Below are 19029 nucleotides of genomic sequence, written 5' to 3' on the forward strand. Positions count from 1 at the left end.
GCTTAGTGTGGTGGTGACCTCAGTAGAAGACTTTGTACAGAACAGAGCTGTCGCTCAGCTGCCTGGTGTCCTGGGGAATCTGTGTCCTTAGTGTTCCTTTTTTGAGCCCACGGCTCTCTGAGGATATGAAAAGAAGAGCAGGATGAAGAGAGCACTGCCCTACCAGAGGGCTCAGCCTGCTCTTTGGAAGTGGGCAGTTTTCTCCACTGCATGCAGCTTTGCCTTGGTCTCCCTGGTAAGGAAAGGAGCCAAACAAGACTGTGAAAGAGCTATCCCTGGCACACTTCACGGGGAGAGAGATAGTCACTAGGAGGGAAGGGAGGTGATGCAAGAGCATACTTTGCCCACACATCCTTCTGTTTACCCACACACTCCCCATACTTATGGGCTCCTGGGTTGCTGCATGGAGGGTAGGCAGCACAGGGATGCTGCCAGCTCTTGTACAGGTGGTTGGCTTAGATTTTGCTCGTGCTCCTTGGTGTGTTCTTACCCTGAGGACAGCCTTCCAGGAGAAAAGCACAGCCTGATGCTACTCATTGCATGCTTAAGTTAAGCAGGGAAATGTTCCAGTCCAACACCTTCCCCAGAAGATCCAGTGGCTTGTATCAGTTTTTAGGATACAAGTCTGCTTTTTGAAGGCCTCCATATCTAAGCCTCCTCATTGCTCATATTCATCCTATCCGTACTCAGTGAGTGGAAGCTCCACGTGCCTGTCATTAATGCTGCATCCAGGTTATGTCGGGACTAGCCAGGATAGTTAAGGATGATCCTGTTTCTTCAATATTACTGAAGGGAAAATTGCAGGTTTTGGCCTTTCATGTTAACCTGAGATTGAGTGACCTAAAATCATAGAAAATAGAGCTAAAGGGGACCTTGGGAATGTACCTCATTCACCTCCTGTTTGAGGACATGTCTGCCTTTATCTTCTCTTTACAGATGCTTCTTCAAGACTGTTCCTGTCTAGTGATGGAGGTTCCCCTCCTTTACACAGGCTTTCTGCTCCCATTCCTTGTTTCCCTGATGCCTAATCTGGATTTTTAGACTGTAGTTAAAGCCAACACTACTTTGTCCTAAAACTGTCGTTTACTTTTCTTCATATATACCCTTTAAATTTATAAAATCTAATGTCAGGGTGGTTATGTGGCTCCTTAGTCCTTCTAGACTAAAACTGTATTTCCTCTGAGTCACATACTCTGGATTTTTTTATCTTTCTCATTCTTCTTTTAACTGACTCATTGCCATTTGTATCCCACTTGAACTGCAGTGCCCCAAACTGCATGTGATGTTCAGATCAGTAGAACTGTTGGGGGTTTTGTTTTACAGTTTTTCTGTTCCTGTGCCTCTTTCTTAGAAGAACATGAATTTGACTCATGTTCAGCTAGAATTCCTAGATCTTTTTAGCACTGGTGTCAAATCAGTTTTTTATTCTTTTATTGTACAGCTATTTCTGCCTAAATGGGGAGCTTTGCATTTGTCCTTGCTAAATCAATCTCCCTCCACTTTTTTTTTTTTTTTCCCTAGGCCACTGCTGCCATTTTTTAATGTTGTGGGTTCTTGCACTCTGAAACTGTATTTTGCCTACAGATTCAGTACCCACATTGTGCTCCTTCATTCAATTCACTGCTGAAAACATCCAGTAGTACTGGAACAGAACAGACTCCTTTGGAGAACCCTTGGGGTTTTCCTTTTGAGAAAGGGCCTCTGGTTACTCAGAGTAGTTTTACAGATGGTTTCACAGCCACCTGTTTGATCTAGTCCAGGGGAAAATTGCTGAATTTTCACTCTTAATTATCAGTTGTAATTATGGAAAGCGACATCTTCTAATGCTAAGATTTCAGACAGGCTGCTTATCTCCCTTTATGATAATGTTAGATTGCTGTAAAGGGATTTTTGCAATGCTCCAATTGAAGTGCATCTTTGACATGTCCTCTGAAACCAATGTCTGGACATACTGTGACCAGCTGCCTGGGATCTTGTTTTGAATTCTCTCCTTGGCTGGTGATGAGATGTGATGAGCAGTAGGCTCTGCCAGCCTGCAGAGTACACCACTCCTTTTGCAAGAGCTACTTAAAAAATAGTACAGATTAATGTTATAATAATACAATTTTACCTTGAAAAACTAAGGTGGGCCTTTATGACATTTATTAATTGCTTCCTGCCCCCTCAGTAAAATTACAAGGGGGAGAGTAAGGGCTAACAATGAAGAGAAAGAAGTGAACAGACTCTAAAACCCAGTGAACAGACTCTAAAACCCAGTGAAAAGGAAGTGCGTAAGTTTAAAAGACTTATAGCTACCCCTTACAAGCTGGTGCTAGTTATAGACCATGTTGGCCTGAATGAAAGTTGCCTTTAATCTCATAAAAATAAAAGTAAACATCAAAACGGTCTAGCAGGACTGCAGATGGGTTTGTCTCGTGGGTGCAGGCTGTTGGCAGTGAAAGATGTGCAATCCTTCGGGACTCACTCGACTGTCCAGGGTCGGCACAGACTGGGCAGAACCACCCGGATTGTGCTGGGTGAGGTAAAGCCACCAGTCCCTGTTCAATGTTCCCTGCTGTCCGCGAGTCCAAGGTGGTGCAGAAAGAGGAACTCGCCTGCTGGTGGCTTTTGTTTGTCCTGCGGAAGGTGCGGGCTGGAAGGTAGCTGGGTTTTGCCCCGCACAGGATTGTGTCCAGTGATTTCCATCACATGAGCATGCTTTTGTGGGCTGTAGAGGGCTTTATTCAGCATGGTTTAAAAATTGTTGAGTAATCCATGGTGCTTTTAGATGTTGATAATTGGAAAAGCCATATCTGACAACAGGGCAGTGAATTACATTAGTTTTTCTATGTTTTATAAAGGCTGGGTTTTTTACCATCGAAGTCTGTAGAGAAGGCGGATGTGGAACTGGTTCTGATATATAGGAAAGGTCAATCAATCTCGAATGAGTAACATGTGGATCCTGTAACAGGTGTCTTCGCTGTGTGCAACTGGGAGGAACGCTTGTCGTTCTGTTCTAACCGTGTAATTCCTGTTGAGCAACCAAACCTCATTCAGATGACTGGGGTGGATTGACACCTCAGTGTTTTAACGAGGCAACAGTTGTGTCTGCATAGGCATTTTTCTGATGAAACTCTGATTTGTCCCCATAGGAGCCCTATTACGTCCGTTGCATTAAGCCCAATGACAAGAAGTCACCACAGCTTTTTGATGAGGAGCGCTGCAGGCATCAGGTGGAATATCTTGGCCTTTTGGAGAACGTGAGAGTCCGCCGAGCAGGCTTTGCCTACCGCCAAACATATGAAAAGTTTCTTCACAGGTAAGAAGAGTGATGCCAAGTGACTCAGCTCAGCCCCTTGCAGGACAGCTCAGGCGTTGGAACAAGGAGTGTGATTTGGCTTTCTCCCCTTGTGATCCTCACTCTTGAGCATATGGGTGGTGGCATGTTTGGTTCAAGAACTGCTGTTGGGTATGATAAAACATGAGTCTAACAGGGACCATGGTTGCTCTTATTTTGTGGTGACAGATGTGTTTAGAAGTGCATATGTAGCACTCAGGCTCAACTTCTTTTCTGCTAAAATTCGCTTGCTGTATTACTCTCTGCAGCAGGAATGTGTAATGAGGTTCTTCCCCAGAGCATAACCCTAAAACCAGAGCTAATTAACTTATGTTTTGTCTCTGAACATTGTGTAATTGTTGCTGTGAGAGAGACAGACAGACATTGTGTATCTTGGGAAGTGCTTGATGGTGCACAGTGTCATTATGCATGTGCAGGAGGAAACCTCTGGACTTTAAAACTGGAAGTCTGAAAAAGGGATAGTAACGTGACCGCATTAAAATGTTTTTGATACTTCTTGCCCTTTTAATTCCTACCAAACTGGTGACAAATGATATGTTTTAGATTGAAATTTGTCTTACGGCTCCAGTAAATTAGCATGGGTACTAAGAATTCAACCTCTTGCTGATGAAATAGCGAATTGATTTTTACTTTTCTTATTGAATCAGGTGGGAAAAAGGCCTTGAGGGTAGAAAAAAATTAAACTATTCAAGCAGGTGGACTGTCAATGCTGTTGAAAGATCTTTTGCTGTTCACAGTAGAGATTTGCCTGGATATTTTGTGGTACCTGAAGTGGAACGAAAGGGTCAGGCTTACTAAATACATCCTACAGTGCCGTGTATCGGTTTTCTTAAACATTATGCGGTGGTTAGAGCATGCTTTTGCCCTCACATGTGGAATTAATTACAATTTACTCTTAAGATTTGTGTAATTACTATTAATATAAACAGCTGCTTTGTTTTTAATGAACGTTTGATGAGCTCCTGTAAGCTTAAGACTAGAAGTGGTGATTACAGCCAGTAAACCAAATTAGCACATGGCAACTGGTACAGCTTTCAGGCTATTGTAACATTTGCTCTGCCGGACCCTGGAGTAGGATTAAACATCTATGGTGTAAGGTATCAGACATTGTGTTTGCATATCCCAGTACTGCTTCGAGTCCGGTCTACACTGACTTTCCTACATTTAAGGAAAAACATATCTTTTGGCCTGGATAATGTTTTTATTTTTTCCAGAACTCTTTGTTCCTTGTCTTTTGGTGAGACATTCCCTCTTTTGGTGAGACATTCCCTCTTAGAGGGGCTGGAGGGTATGATTTGTGGTACAAGCTGCACATTTTTTGAGTGTTTTTTGAATAAGGATCACCAGGGATTTCTGTTCCTTTATAATTAACAGGCTTACTGGGAGACTGGGAATGTGGAGGAGACTCCAGGCCCTTCAGCTCTGGACTCTTGCAATGCAATGCAGGGCATCTTTTAAGACAGGTCTAGAGAAACTCAGCGAGAGGTGATTTTGGGATGTAACTTGGTCATCTGCTTCCTTACGTTTGCAAAAGATGTTACAGAAAGCCAGTCCCACCAACAGATGTTTAAATCTCTTACAGGCCCCTGAAGCTTTACGATTTTCTGAGCCCAAAATAGGTATCTCTGTTTTGTTTTGCTGATTCCTCTTACAGGGAACAGGAGAGAGATATCAAGATACATATAGATAAATAGATTTATATATATATATATAAATACATATATATAAGTGCATGTATGCCTATTTTTTTATATATGTATGTGTGTATATAAAAACATATTAAAAAATAACTTTCCTTTCTGTGGGAAAAGACTTTGTTGCTATTTAGCCCTAAAGTACTGTAAGGTAGTTGATATCTCCTACCTACATGTAGGAGACGAAGTGAAGCACAGTTAAGACCATTAATAAATGTCCTTTTTAAGCTTTCCTTGAAATGAAGACAGCTTTTATTTGAGCTCTGTGCAAACCAGTCTGCCCTTACCCATTGGTAGAAAGTAAGATCTAAAAATTTTTTTTGTTGGGCCAAGAGATGTTGCGTGTTCAATTGGTAACTACAGCTTCCAGTTGTGTGAAATGCATGTCAGTACCATGTATCTTAAATAGACGTGGTACTTTTTTTTTAGTAGTAATTTATATATCAAAACAAAAGAAGCTGATTAGATTTCAGAAAGGGGTATGTGTGCAGGGCAGGGGGAAGAACGGCGCCTGTGAGGCATCTGCAGGCATGGCTGCGTGTGAGTGTAATCCAACACTTGCGCCATGAAGACATCCATGTGCTTATTTCCAGGCAATGTTAAACATAGCACGTAAATGATACTGGGATATCTGTGAACCATACAGTGGTAAGGGAAGAATGGCATCATGTGCAGACCTGATATTTTTCATTAAAGCTTCATAATTTGGTGGCTTGCAAAAATCTTGGTTCTTAGGAGAGCTATACTGGCAATTGTAAACTCAAGTAGCAGCCTCTCGCATGCTGGGTTTTTCTGTATCTAAGTACAGAGAAGAAGAAGGAGAAACAAAAGTGGTGTAGAAATGGATGTTTAATGTGTAAGTGACCTTGAAAGCTGTCAGGATCTCTAGGCAGGAGAGGGGAAGGGTTGTGGTGTCAGTAAGCAGATTTCTTGTGGGTGCTGGCTCACTGTAATTAGCAGTGAGGCTGGGATTTTGACTTGCTGTGGCATTCAGGTTCTGCTCTCTGCTGTGGGGAAGGAGTTCGTGGCATTGCACCACACATGCCATGGAAGGAACAAAAGGAATGAGAGGACTGCTGTGATACTCCACCACCAGTCCCACCACCTGTGGGCTAGGAGGGAGGTGGTCCATTTGCCTCAGGATGTCTTTAAATACCATAGCCCTGGTTTTGTTGTAAAGGAGGAAGAGAATTTAACAATACTTTGGGGCAGGTTTTCAGTTCCCTAACATATTACCTTTTTTTTTTTTCTGGCCCCATCAACGGAGCAGGCCTGTTTAATAATGCATGGGTTTGCATTGCCACTCTGCTTGTCTTTTTGGTTTTTGGTTCTTTTTTCCTTAATCTAAATGTCTCGAGGTGGAAGATTTTTCCCAGTGAATTAATTATTGCAGGAACATTTTCCGGATAAGAATAGGAAAGAGAAGCCAGTATAAAATATTTATGTCCTGTGTGTACATGTATTTGAGAGAAGCAATGCTTTTGCTGGCCAAGTATAAATGCAAAATCTTCTTTTTGAGTCTGAAGAGGCTTTTTTATTTGCCTGTTTTATTTATCAGTAAGATCTCTAGTCTGCGTGCTGTAACCCTTACACTGATGGCGTTCCCTGCTTAGACACAGTGCAAACCTCCATTTTTTCCCCTCTTCAACAGCTTATTCAGAAAGGCTAATTTGATGAATGAAAGTGACAGTGTGATGTATTTCCATTCAGGCTTATTTTAGTCTGTTTAGTAGCTCCTGCAGTGCACCCACTCCCCAGTAAAAAGGTTTATTGCTGCGTCCGTTTAATAGTAGCTGAGAATTCTGAATGTGTAAAACACTGAGATTGATGCTTGATTGGATTGTGGGCTTTTAAAGAGAGAAATGGTTAAGATTGCTGCATGCTTGTTTTATTTAGTACATGAATGCGGGTACTATTGCAGTGAAAATGTCTATTACATTTTTTTATTATGTCCATAAATCTTATGCAGAAAATTCATTGTTGCTTTTTGCAAACGTCTGTTCACCTAATCAGCGCTTTGCAAGGCTGATAAATCTTACAGAGAGCTCAGTCTGATGCATTTACTTTTGTGTTTGATTTGTAGTTGTCTTAGTTCCAGTCTGCATTCTCTTTCTTAGTGTACAAAGGAGAGTAAGGGTAGGAGGGAATGACTGAACAACAATTACAGGCAGTGGTGGTGTTTGCAGGCTGTGGCAGTCAACTGTCTGGTACTTTGCTAAATAAAAGAATTTGTTAGAAATGGCTACCAAAATAATGAACAAGAAAATTATGCACAGAATTTTTAAAACTAGGTTTTCTGACAAAACAACTGATTACAGTTGGCTTTTTATGCAGAATGTGACCAAACCAAAGCTTTTTTTCCTCACCAAAAAAAAAAATTAAAAATTATTCCCGAGAGTGTGAATAATGGAACTGCCAAATCTGCAGCAAGACAGTGGTGAAGTTTGTCATGTTACATCAGCTCGGTGTTGATGAAGTGAGCTCCTCACAATATTATTGTTTTTGAGCATCTCACAAAATCATGCCTCTCATACTCATTTTCCTTGGATTTTGAGGATCACAGTTCCTACAGAGGATGTCCTGAGGCTTTTCTATTTGTAAGAGGTTTTATTAGAATTTAGATCATTATTATTTCTAAAATGTGTTGAAGGTTATCCTTCTTGAGAACTTAGATGACAGGTTTACTTGTAAATTGTACCTTGTACTTCCAGGTACAAGATGATCTCGGAATTCACTTGGCCAAACCATGACCTCCCTTCGGACAAGGATGCTGTGAAGAGGCTCATAGAGTGTCATGGATTTCAGCACGATGTTGCTTATGGCAAGACCAAGATTTTCATCCGCACACCTCGAACTCTGTTCACCTTGGAGGAACTGCATGCCAAGATGCTTGTGAGGATTGTCCTTTTCCTACAGAAGGTAAAGCTTTATTTGCTGCATTAAAAACTTGCTTCCGGTTCCTTAAAACACCTTTGTTCCCTTTTCAGGCTCACTTGCAAAAATGACAGATCTGCACAAATTCTAGAATACTGCAGTTTGATTACTGGTTAATTTTTTTTTAAAGCTCTTTCTGTAGTGCTCTCTGTAGCTGCACTGAAGTCTCAGTGTGGTGTGATGTGCTGTAGGACCTGTAAGATTGTTGGTTACTGTTTAAAAAACACTCTTTACTCAGTGAAAGTAGCTACCTGGAACCTTTGAGGAGCTTTTATGGAGGAATGGATGTTGAGACAGTACATGTGTAAAAGTTTATTAGCGGATCCATAGCTGGTGGCATACGTCGACTCTATTGGTAAAATTCTTGGGGGTGCAGGAAAAGAGGTGAGAGGGGAAGACAGAGTGAGAAAAGAGACAGGGAAAACTTACCCCAGAGGCCAGCTAGGACGGGAAAGGACAAGATTCCCAGTGAGCATCCTCCCATAGTGTCCTTTCTGGTGCAGTGTGTGGTCTCCCTTGTCATAATATTCCATTAATAATTACTGAGTTGTTACAGGACCTGTGTGAAATCCCTGTTGTTTTTTCTTATGATACTGTTAGTGCTGACTGGAGCATATAAAGACAGGGGGCAGATGCTTGTGCGTATTGGTTTATTAAGCTTTGAGCATCCATGTTGTGGAGTTCCCTAATGTAAACCAGAAAATACAGCTGAGGGATACAGAAGGAAGGAGTGATTTGCACACCTGTGACAATCACTTCCCGTAAGAACCTGCTATAACGTGCCATTTTGGGGTTTGCAGGTGCAAGCCTAGGAGAATTACAGCACAGGAACAAGGGAAAACACTGCCCCAGCAGCTTGGGTGAAAGGGTAACAGAGCGAAAGGCAGTTTTCAGAACAGAAAATAGAAGGCCCGTAGCATTTTGAAGGGTCACACACCTAAGGCACTGTGCAACAGGACCCATGCGCTTTGCTTTCTTTCCTCTCAGAATGTGGGATTTAAGCACCAGATTTTTCTGGTTTTACCCTTAGGATAAGTAATTTTACATTCTGTGACTTCAGGGCAAACACATTCTCAGACTTTGCATACGAAGGTACTCTTCTAAGCCATGGGAGTTTTTGTTGTGGCTTGGCTAGTTCCTAAATAATTTAGGTGTTTTTTTGGGACCACAACATAGAAGCTGGTTTTGTAACCTCAAAAGCAGCATATACTGGAGGGGAAAAAATGCTTTAGTACTTGCTAAAGTAGCTGTGTTCTGTATGAGTGTGATCTGTCTAGCAAAGAGCAACAACTTCGGACTTTCACAGCCACAGAAATTGTGGGACTGACTTGGGCCTAACAGGAATTGTTGACTAGCTCAAGTTTTTTAGAAACGTATTTCTTAAAATGTGTATTTTCTTTGTCATTCTTGGAACTTGGGAAACAACAGAACTTCTGAAACCCTTTTTGCCTATCAGAAATAGAAACTGTTGGCAGATGGGTATAAATACTTCACACAGAAAAGCTTGCTCGACAGCTATGCAGTTAACATAAGTTTGCACAAACTTTTTAAACCTGCTGGACTGAATTGTTTTTGGTGAAGAGTGAGACCCGGAAGGAAAAAATATCCACCACAAGCTTTAATGGTTTTGCAAAACACTCACATTTCTTGTGTTCACAATGCATTCGATCTGATTCCCTGTCTGGGAGGCGAAATGATTTGACCGGTGTGGAAGGAGGAAGTGTCAAGTCCAGTGTTGCAGCTCTGTTAGTATCTGTTGTGCCACATCACATAGTTTATATTTAGTAATAAATCTCTAAGTTTTATATATATGTATGTGATTAGTTTTTCTGGGAATGCAAAGCTCCAGTGGCTTAAAGGATTCAGGACCTGCCTGTTTCCTGAGCTTTGTGGTTCAGTGTTTTCTTCCCTTTTGTTTTTTAGCAGTGTTCAAACTGTTTGCCCTGCTGCTGAGCTTCACAGTGGCTTTCTTAGACTACTTGTCATCTTCTTCCAGGTCTCTTCCCTGGAAATGGCAGCACACTTTTCCGACAGCTTGTTCTGGCTTATTCTTTTGGAGTGAAATGAAGCTAATCTGTGGGGCCCCCTTCACACACCTCTGCTCATTTTTTCTGGATTATTAGTTGCGCTTCCACTGTGCTCACTCTGGTTCCTTGGGAGGAGTTCTCCTGTCTGCAGCCACTTTTCTAAGCATGTTGGTCTTATTTGGTGCATTCAACGAGTTCACTGGGTCACGTCATTGATCTGTATTCTCTCTTTCTTCTCATAGTGGTATGAGGCAAGCTAATGAGTTCCTTGTTGAATAAAGCTGCAGGGGGGACACCTTGCTCCCAGGTGACCCCAGTTTTCATATTAAACGTCGGAGAAATTGGGAAGTGACTTTTTTTGAAATTGAAAGGTGCAGTTACTGAAGAATAATTTAAAAGACCCAGCCTGTCTGTGCTGTGGAAACAGATGATGTCTCACTGCAAGGTGAACACTGAAGCTCCTCCTTTGGATAAAACCCACTGAACAGTGTGAGGCATGATTTTAACAGCAACATGTCAGGGTTTGTGAGTTTGCTGGCCTTTCCTTTAGATGGAAACTTCAGAATTATATAGTCTGGGCTATGATCTGGACTGGGTTCAACAGCCTGGGAGGAGAGCAGGGCTAAAAATTTTTTGCCTTTAGAAGGTAAGTTCCTGGTTAGGAGGAACGGATCAGCTCTGTGGCTCTGGGGTTTCTTTTGTTGTGACAATCGGCAAAAGTGACAGAAGTGAAATTGCTGGTGCATGTTGTCCTATGGCTTCACAATGTCCTGTGGCTCCCTCCTCTATTTTCTCCTCTCCCTGGAGGAGAGGCCTGAAAGGCATCTTTCTCTTCTACACGAAGTACTGAAATAGGACAGGTAGAGTCAACTTTTTGTTAGTTTTCTCTGAGAAATCTCTAGTGAGATTCTAATTTACCTAAGAAAAGATGTGTGGGGAAAAGACAAGGTCCTTTTGAAGTATTCAAGGTTTTGAAGACTTTGAAGCAAACTGGGTGGCCAGAGCTCCTTTTCTGTAGCTTAAGCCTGCTGTGGTTCACATGTGTCTCAGTTTATAGTTATGGAATGTTCTTCCACCAGGATCTAAAATGCTTGCAAAGTGATGGAGTGAAGCTCTTTAGAGTCTTGAACTTGAAACTAAAGGCAAGAAACAGGGATGAATCAGTAAATGCTTACTGAACAGCTCATCAGCAAAAGAGAGTAGGTCTTGGGTTGATGTGTGTAGGTATGTAATCACATACCGTGTGCAGTGTTAAATCTATCTGGAAAATGCTTGGATTTTTCTTCCATTTTCTGTATTTCTCTTGTTTTACTGTTAGATCTCATTCTCAGCTCTGTGTTGGATCACGCCTGTGTTCAGACACCAGCCAGTTCTGCTGCCAGTAGATGGGGCAGTTGGAGACTGGCAGTGCTGAAAAAGGAACAATCAACACAGTAACAAATAAAATCAGAGTAAGGATCTGAAGAGGCCTTCACTATGCTCTGAAAACATCAAGGCAATTTTGCCTGTATCTTCATTTCTGTTATCAACTTGCTTTCAAATATCCATTAAAAACTCGTATGAAAATTCAATTCTTGCTCCTTTTTTCCTTATTTTAGTTTTGCCTATAAGCATCAAAGGCTGTGTAAGGCAAACTGTGATTACATCTAAAAGGAAAGAGAGAGATTAAAATAATGGAGCCTTCTGTTGCCTTGGAGTTCCTCAAATTTGAATTTAGGAAAAGGAAAAGACAACTGGAAATAAAATGTGTTGTTGTGACAATAGGCACTTGTGTGATAAAAACTGAGGGAAAATGTAAGGCGTAGCCTTAAAAGCAGCTGATCCCAGGCAGGGGTCCAATAACATTTTACTTTGTGCAGGAATGATTTTAAATGAAAGAAGAATCTGCATTTAGTGGTTCTGTTTCCTGGTAGTTTTAAATGTATGTCCTAATTTCTAATGGTATATATTATGTAGTTTAGTGCTCTCATACAAATCACAAGACTTTCAAAAAGAGATTTGGTAATTATCTTAAAAGCTTCATCGCACGAGTAACCCTTAACGCTTAAAATAATGCTGGTTCCTTTGTTTAATGACAATAAGAATTTGCTGCTTATGAGTTTGGTTAAATTGAATTAAAAATGACTTCCAGTTTAAGTAGATAATCTTACTTTCTTTTGTTTCACATCTCTTGAATGTCATCTTTAGATTTGTCTTCAACACTTCTTTTTTTTCTGTTATAAAATGTTAGTGAAATTCCAGGCTGTAATTTTACTTTAGACAAAAAACCAAGTCAGTAAGCAAATGTGGTGTGATTTAACCGTGGCAACTTGCTGGCTCCAGGAGAGTCAAACCGAATGGTCATTTTAGAAGCACTGGCTGAGAACATCAGTGCTTTTTATGTGGTGCATTTGAGTTTATTTACTATACCTGTAGTCACGCCATCTATAGGATTGTCTTCATGAATGCAAATGGAGCAACTCTAATGTTAATAATAAAAATAAAAAATAAAATTAAAAAAGATGCCATAAAACTGCATCGCTTTTTCTGCCCTTGGAAGCATTCCCACATGTTCATTAGCTTTGCAGAATAGTGCTTTGTTCAAGAAAAAAGCCCGGCTAGCCAGCACGTGCGGTATGCAAAGATGATGTATCTTGTCAATATAATTTAGTGCACTATTTCAGTGTAATTTTATCAGACCAGTACAGCTGCATATGGTAATCGCTTCACTAAATCTTTACTGCCTAATGCAGAGGAAGCAAGAATTGTCCTTGCCTCGCAGCCCAGCACCACCTCGGACAAAATCCTTGTGCACAGAAGGCGCTCAGCCCAGGAGGTCAGTGCTGTGGAAGGAGGCAGTGCTGGCCCTGGTGTATACCGTGGGTCCTGACGTGTCCTCGTGGCACGGCCGAGCAGTGTGTGCCATGGGTGCTGGGCTTTGCAGAGGCTGCTCTCAGGAGAGCTGTCGCTCACAGCCCCGCAGCTGCAATCACCATGGCAACATTTCCCCAGCCCTGCAGGGAAGAGCAAAAGAGAGAATCATGGCTGACTTGTCATATTCACCTTCCCTTTCTTCTCTGTCCCCATGAGTCCTTGAAGCACAGTGCGGTGGGAAGCATTAACCGCAAAGGGAAGCTTTCACTCTGACAAAGAAGGCATTTTCGTGTCAGATTATGGATGGGCAGTAGTAATCTGATGAGGGCTTCGGTTCAGTGACCCAAATAAAAGGTGATGCAATGTGTTTGCCATCCTGACTCAAGGCATTTGCCATCTTGAGGGAATGTGTTTGTGAAGTTTTGAATATAAGTGGAAGTAGATACATAATTACATGTGGATTTGTACTGTGAACCAAGGCTTTGATCTTGAGAGGCTTTGGCAGGGAAAAGCTGTGAAGGGAGATGCTGCAACTCCTTCCAAAGGAGCAGCATGTGGGTGCTGTGAAGGACCAAGTAAAATGAAGAATTGGATGTCCCCCCTGTGCTGACAGTGCCCCTCACCAGTACAGCAAAGTTGATCTCTTAGTGGACTGATCTGACTGCTTCTCCCATGCTGCTTGTCTCTCTTGTGCTGGTAACATCACTTGTCTGCTTCCAGTGAATGCATTGAGGCATCTCAAACCCCCAAAAAACCCCACAAATGCACCCCTAAAAAGTACCAAAGCAACAAAAAATCCACCTTCTACCATTTAAAAAAAAAAAAAAAGAGAGAAGAGGCTGTTTTCTGCCAGTTGAGCTCCACGACCAGCTCACCTTCCCTCAGATGAACATTCATGCTGGTAAAAAGGAGAGTTGGGGACATGCCTGTGGGGGAAAGCAAAAAGAGGAGAATTGGATCCTACCCTTCCAGCAGCAGTGCAGTGGGGCCCCTAGGTACTTGCTTACTATCTTTTTCCTCCTGGAGGAAATGCTGTGGGCACATGCTCAAATCTAAATAAATGTAAATACCCATTTATTCTGGAGCAGAGGAGAGAGGATACTGTGTATGTGCACCACTGTTTAAGGATATGGTCTAGCAATGCATGGATAGCAGGGCAACTGCCTGTTCCAGGACTCTGGTGTCCCAGCATTGAGACCTTGGGCTTCATGGCTGTTAGTCACCTTAAAACTTGGTTTGTTAACTCACATGCGTGTGGGGAAAAACAATAACACACACATACACCCCAACTCTCCCCCTAGCCTGTTGTCAGCATCACAGAGAGTATGTTTGGCTTTAGTGAATGTGCAAATGACTTCAGTAAGCCCAGACAGAAGCAAAGTGCCTGGCAACAGCAGCGGAGCAGGTAATTGCCTGATTCTGTAAATGCTTCATTGTGGTCCTCTGCTTTTTGCAGCGCTGCGTATGAATTCTTGTAAATGATGACTGCAGAGCCTGCAATTAGGTGTTAATGGTACCCACTGCTCACTTCATCCTCCTTGCTCAGGTTTTGCTTTACTGGATTTCAGTTTGCAGAACATGTTGGAAAGACTTCAAAAAGAATCGAAATTGATTTCCCTAATGAATCAGAGGAACTGAGGAGTGCTGCGTCCTCATGTCCCTCTGGGAATCCCAGTCTCGAGTGTGGCTTTTTTCCCCCCTCTCAAATGGACTCCTTTCAGCAAACATCTCTACAGTCCCTTGTTTGTTAAGCAAACTTTTTGTGGTTCTGATCCTCTAAACTGAGTGTTTCAGGTTCTAACTCTGCCTTTCACAGTTTTGGTTGGGTTTTCTTTATGCTCATTCACCTGTATCACAGACAAATTGGGAAGACCAGATTCTGCAACCATTGCTACTGATACTTGCTTGTTTTCATGGAAGAAAATTATTTTCTGTTGTCCTGAGCTTTTCTTTTTTTAAAAGATACTGATCTGCTGCACCTCAAGATGTCTTTAAGCCTTGTTTGAAGTGTGAAAATACTGCTAGTGTAGTGTAAATAAAAGTGCAGGCAAGCACAAATAGCATTCAACAACCTTAACTTGGAAAAGGTCTTAATTTGACATGATAGTAAAATATACCAGGATCACATGAACTGTGCCTATAATGAGACGCACAGATAATTTCTGTGTGTAGTTTCTTTCCCAAAAGGATGCTGCAATATAAATCACAGCCCCTTTGAGGGGGTTTGCCACCCTTTCATGTGGCTGGCTAGTGAGCTACTCACACTGGTTATGGGGCTTTTGGGCAATAAGCATGTAGTGATTGATCTGTGATTGCTGAAATATTTATGGGCTATTACTTTTTTTCCCCACCGTGATTAAAACTGTCCTCCCTAGCAGAAATGGAAATGCATGTTTAAGTGGTGTTTGTGGTCTTTAGACAAAGGTAAGTAACGTTTTCCAGTTCTTTGCATGGCTCCATTTTCCCTCTGTCTGCTTTGTTCTAGAGAGGCTTGTTAACAGAACAGTGCTGTCACAACTCCAGAAAACATAGATGAAGCTTAATTCTTAGCTGCTTCACTAAATAGATCAGGGTTTTAAACTGTAGCAGATGTGCTACATCAGACTGAAGGTCCATCGGGACCACGGTCAAGTCTCCAAGAGTGATTGCAAGACAGTGCCTCGGGAGGACAGCAGCAGGGCAAGTGCGAATCATACCTCTCCTTAAGACTTTCCTGGTCCCTTCAGACATGTGGGCTTGCGATAATGTAAGCTGGGCACAGGTTTTCTTATGCAGTAACAGGTGCTGGATTTCTCTTCTGTGAACTTGTCCTCAGATATGTGCCACCAGCTTTTAGGTTTTGTAGCCACCTTTGGCAAGCTCAGCTAACCACTGCATGGAGAGACCTTGCTATGTCTGGGTTCTTGCATTAGCCAGCTTCACCTGATACCCACTCATTCCCATACTGACAAGGCAGGGCTTCACTCAGGACTCTGTGGATGTCTGCTACATCCCCTCTCAGTCCTGCCTTCTCACAGAGAAGTGTCCTAGCTTATTTAACTTCTTGATGTTTGGAGGTTGTTCTGTGCTTCTGGTTGTCCTTGCAGTCTTTACCAGCAATAAATACTGAAGATCATTAATAAGTGACTTGTATTTTGAATATCTTCAGCATAAAAACACTTTACCCTGAATTTTCATAGGACAAGAGAAGGTTCCTGTCTTCTTCTAATGGCAGCAGCCTTGTTCTGATGATTCTCTGCTTCCCTAATACAGGACCTTTACCAGTTCTCTTTGTTCATGTCAAGCTATCTCTCTTCTCCCAACATCTTCCTTCCCTGCTTATTGCCAGAGGCAGGAAATTCTGTGGAGTGCAACCAGGATGGGGTAATGGTGTTCCCTTTGTCAGGACGCTGGGGTGCTGCCAGTAGAGACTGCGAAGGGCACCAAATGGACCTAGCAGCTCCTTATGAGTAGGATGGTAAAGAGCTTTCTTGAGGCTTTTGGGCTGAACTGCAGCAGCATTATCTCAGGCTTGGCCTCGAAGGAAGATGGGCACAGCAGCAGGATGGTTGCTGCAGCCATTGCTGAGCAGCAGGACGAGCTGCAGGAGGAACCCAGACCAGTTCTGCAAGGACCCTGCATCTGGCACGTCATGTGTACGTGCATGAGCCTCACATGTGCGACTTGCTTATAACTGCTGTTTCTCTGATAATTTTTATGTTTATTATTGGACACGCTCTTGTTAGTGCAATCTAATTAATCTCCAAGTGGGACCCTTCTCTCTTTCCTGGCTTGTGCAGTATTTCTATTAAGCAGAGTGATAGAATGAACATTGTTCAGCTGACTCATGAAAAGAGAAAATAGCATTTAGTAAATTAAGCAACTCTTCCTACTCACTGTTTATATGCTCTCTAATGTGATCTCTTAGAACGGGGAGGCTTTGATTTAAAACCATTTGCCTCAAACCTTCTACGGGTTCTGAATTTACTTGAATTGGGAAAACTCAGATCACAAATAGTGGTGTGTGCAAGTACCTGGTGGGGTGCTGCACGTGAATATTAGCCACTCCATCATAACTGTGCTGTGCAAGGAGATGACCCCCTTCAAAAGCAATCAGGAATAGTATAATTAAAGCTTGCTTCAGGTTTGAGCATTTATTCAAACTGCAATGCCTCGGAGGACTCTGTGGCAGAGCTGCGTGCAGCTTCGGCGCTGCACTATTGACTTAAATATTTAATAACCTTTCCCGTTTGAGATCCTTTAAAGCTGTGCAGGAAGGTTCATGCCTGTGTGAATTTCTAGCTAGGTTTTGTTTTATTCTTTTCAGTTTGGATGCCTGGAGGGCAGCTTGTGCTAGGGTAGCATGAAATATTGATCACGGAACAGTTCAGGCCAGAGCGAAGGAGGCCTGGTGGGAGGTGTGCTGTGTTACCCCAAGCAGAAGTAGTTTTCCAAGGTTTAGTTAGTTGCAGAACTGTTCAAAAATACCATGCTAGTTTTTAATTTAGGCGAGCTCCATTTGTTTGCTGAATTCTGGGCATTTGTTTGCTTGTTCGTCTGTTTAGATTGTGTGCTGTGTGGGTTTACTTCTCCATTCGCAGAGACTGCAGCATCTAGGTCAAATCTAGATTATCCCTTTTTCCACAGAAGAACTACAAGCGAGGTGATCTCAGCATTCTGGGTGCATCCTGTCTGGTCTGCTGGTTTTCCATGTGCTCTGCAGGGCCCATTTGGTTTTTTTCCTTTCTTTGGGGTGGTGGTTTTTTTTGTGGGGTTTTTTTTTTTTTCCTTTTTTTTAATAGGTAAGTCTGAGCTTGGAAGCAGACTGCAGTTCACAAACCAGCCTATGTGTAGGTTGGTATATAGGATTTATAGTCTGCTAAGGTGATGGACTTGGGCTGTGTGTTAGGTTTCTTAATCTTAGAAACCTTGCTAGAAGAATCTAGCTAGAATCACTGAGCTGATTCTAAAGGCATGTCCAGATCTCCTTTTCCATTCATTTGAATTTTAATTTATTAAATTTTAATCAAACCCATGTGAATTAAACATACCTTAGAAAATATTTTAGTACTTCCCGTAAGATAAGGTATGACTCTTGGTTTAGATGACTGTTCTATTTTTTTGTGCAAATCCCAGCTGCAGAAGGTGCCAAAGCTGCTGCTGCTGCATTGAGAGGAGGGGGAGTGCTGATGGGGTCACAGAGCACCCAGAGCTGTGCAGGAGGATGGGACCTCCCTGGCTGTGGAGCTTTTCATGGCACCATTGGTCACTTCCACCTCGCTGGCTGTAACTGAAGGAGTAAAAGGGACTATAGTAAAGCAAACAGCAAGGAACTCTTCTTCACTGGAAGCAGCCATAGAAATAAATACTCTAATGCTGAGGAGTTTTGAGTAGATCTCTTGTGTTGTTCAGGCTTTGTTTTCCAGCCTTTTACTTTCTGTCCATTCTCCTAGCCCTTTAGTTATAATTTTACCTACTCTCTTAATTTTTCTTCACCTGACCTTTAGGAGGAGAAAGGCAGAGGTATTGAAGGAGATGAGGAGAGACCATGGGCAGGGACTGGATGGCAGGAATGTTGTTTTTTTCTTATGTTGTTTTGTGGCGGGTTGGTTTTTGTTGGTTTTTTTTATTTATTTATTTTATTTAAAAGCTCTAAAACTCCTTTTCTTTCCATTTTTAACAACCATAGTTATAAGTCTCTGCTCTTAAGTCCTGAACTTACCTGTGGTCCCCTTCCCTGCATACACATGTTGTGGAGCCAATGCATGCTGCTGGTTATTCCCCTTCCTATGCCCTGCCCTGCCTTGTCTCCTTGGGCAGCTCTTCTGGTAGAGGACAATGTATTCTACAGCGTGTCCTGCACGATGTCTCTTGCTCTTGCTTGGTCACTAGGTGCTGCGCTAACTGAGGACAAAATCTATTGCACTGGAGTCTGCTCTTCAGTGTGTCCCTTTGAAAGTAGTCATCAAAGAGGCTTTTCTGTGAGCCTGTCTTCCTCTGCCTTTGTCCTGTGCTGCGGACGCCCCGCACTGATGACAACTGGTTTTCTTCTTGGGGCCACTTCATTGCCGGTACTCCAGTCATCGTCTTCATATCTTTCACTCCTTCCCTTGTGTCCTGCACACATCTCCATCTTCTCATCCTGCTGGAATACTACCAGGTCCTTCTGGTATCCTTTGGCTATACCTGTTTGGCTTGGCACGCA

The 19029-nt window shown here is 42.4% G+C and overlaps 1 protein-coding gene across 4 annotated transcripts in view; it reads left to right on the forward strand.

Moving 5' to 3' along the window:
• MYO1D (myosin ID) overlaps positions 1 to 19029 on the forward strand; it is a 162348-nt gene that overhangs the window by 62626 nt on the left and 80693 nt on the right. For 3 of the 4 annotated variants that reach the window (XM_040617250.1, XM_040617251.1, XM_040617253.1), the window contains exons 15-16: positions 3132 to 3298; positions 7743 to 7950. In XM_040617250.1, coding sequence (XP_040473184.1) covers positions 3132 to 3298; positions 7743 to 7950 — 375 coding nt within the window. Of the gene's footprint in view, positions 1 to 3131; positions 3299 to 7742; positions 7951 to 11310; positions 11471 to 19029 lie in introns of those variants that run through there. The other variant, XM_040617252.1, reaches the window with a different exon arrangement.

This window comes from Falco naumanni, chromosome 18 (genome assembly GCF_017639655.2).
Source record: "Falco naumanni isolate bFalNau1 chromosome 18, bFalNau1.pat, whole genome shotgun sequence".
Lineage (NCBI taxonomy): Eukaryota > Metazoa > Chordata > Aves > Falconiformes > Falconidae > Falco > Falco naumanni.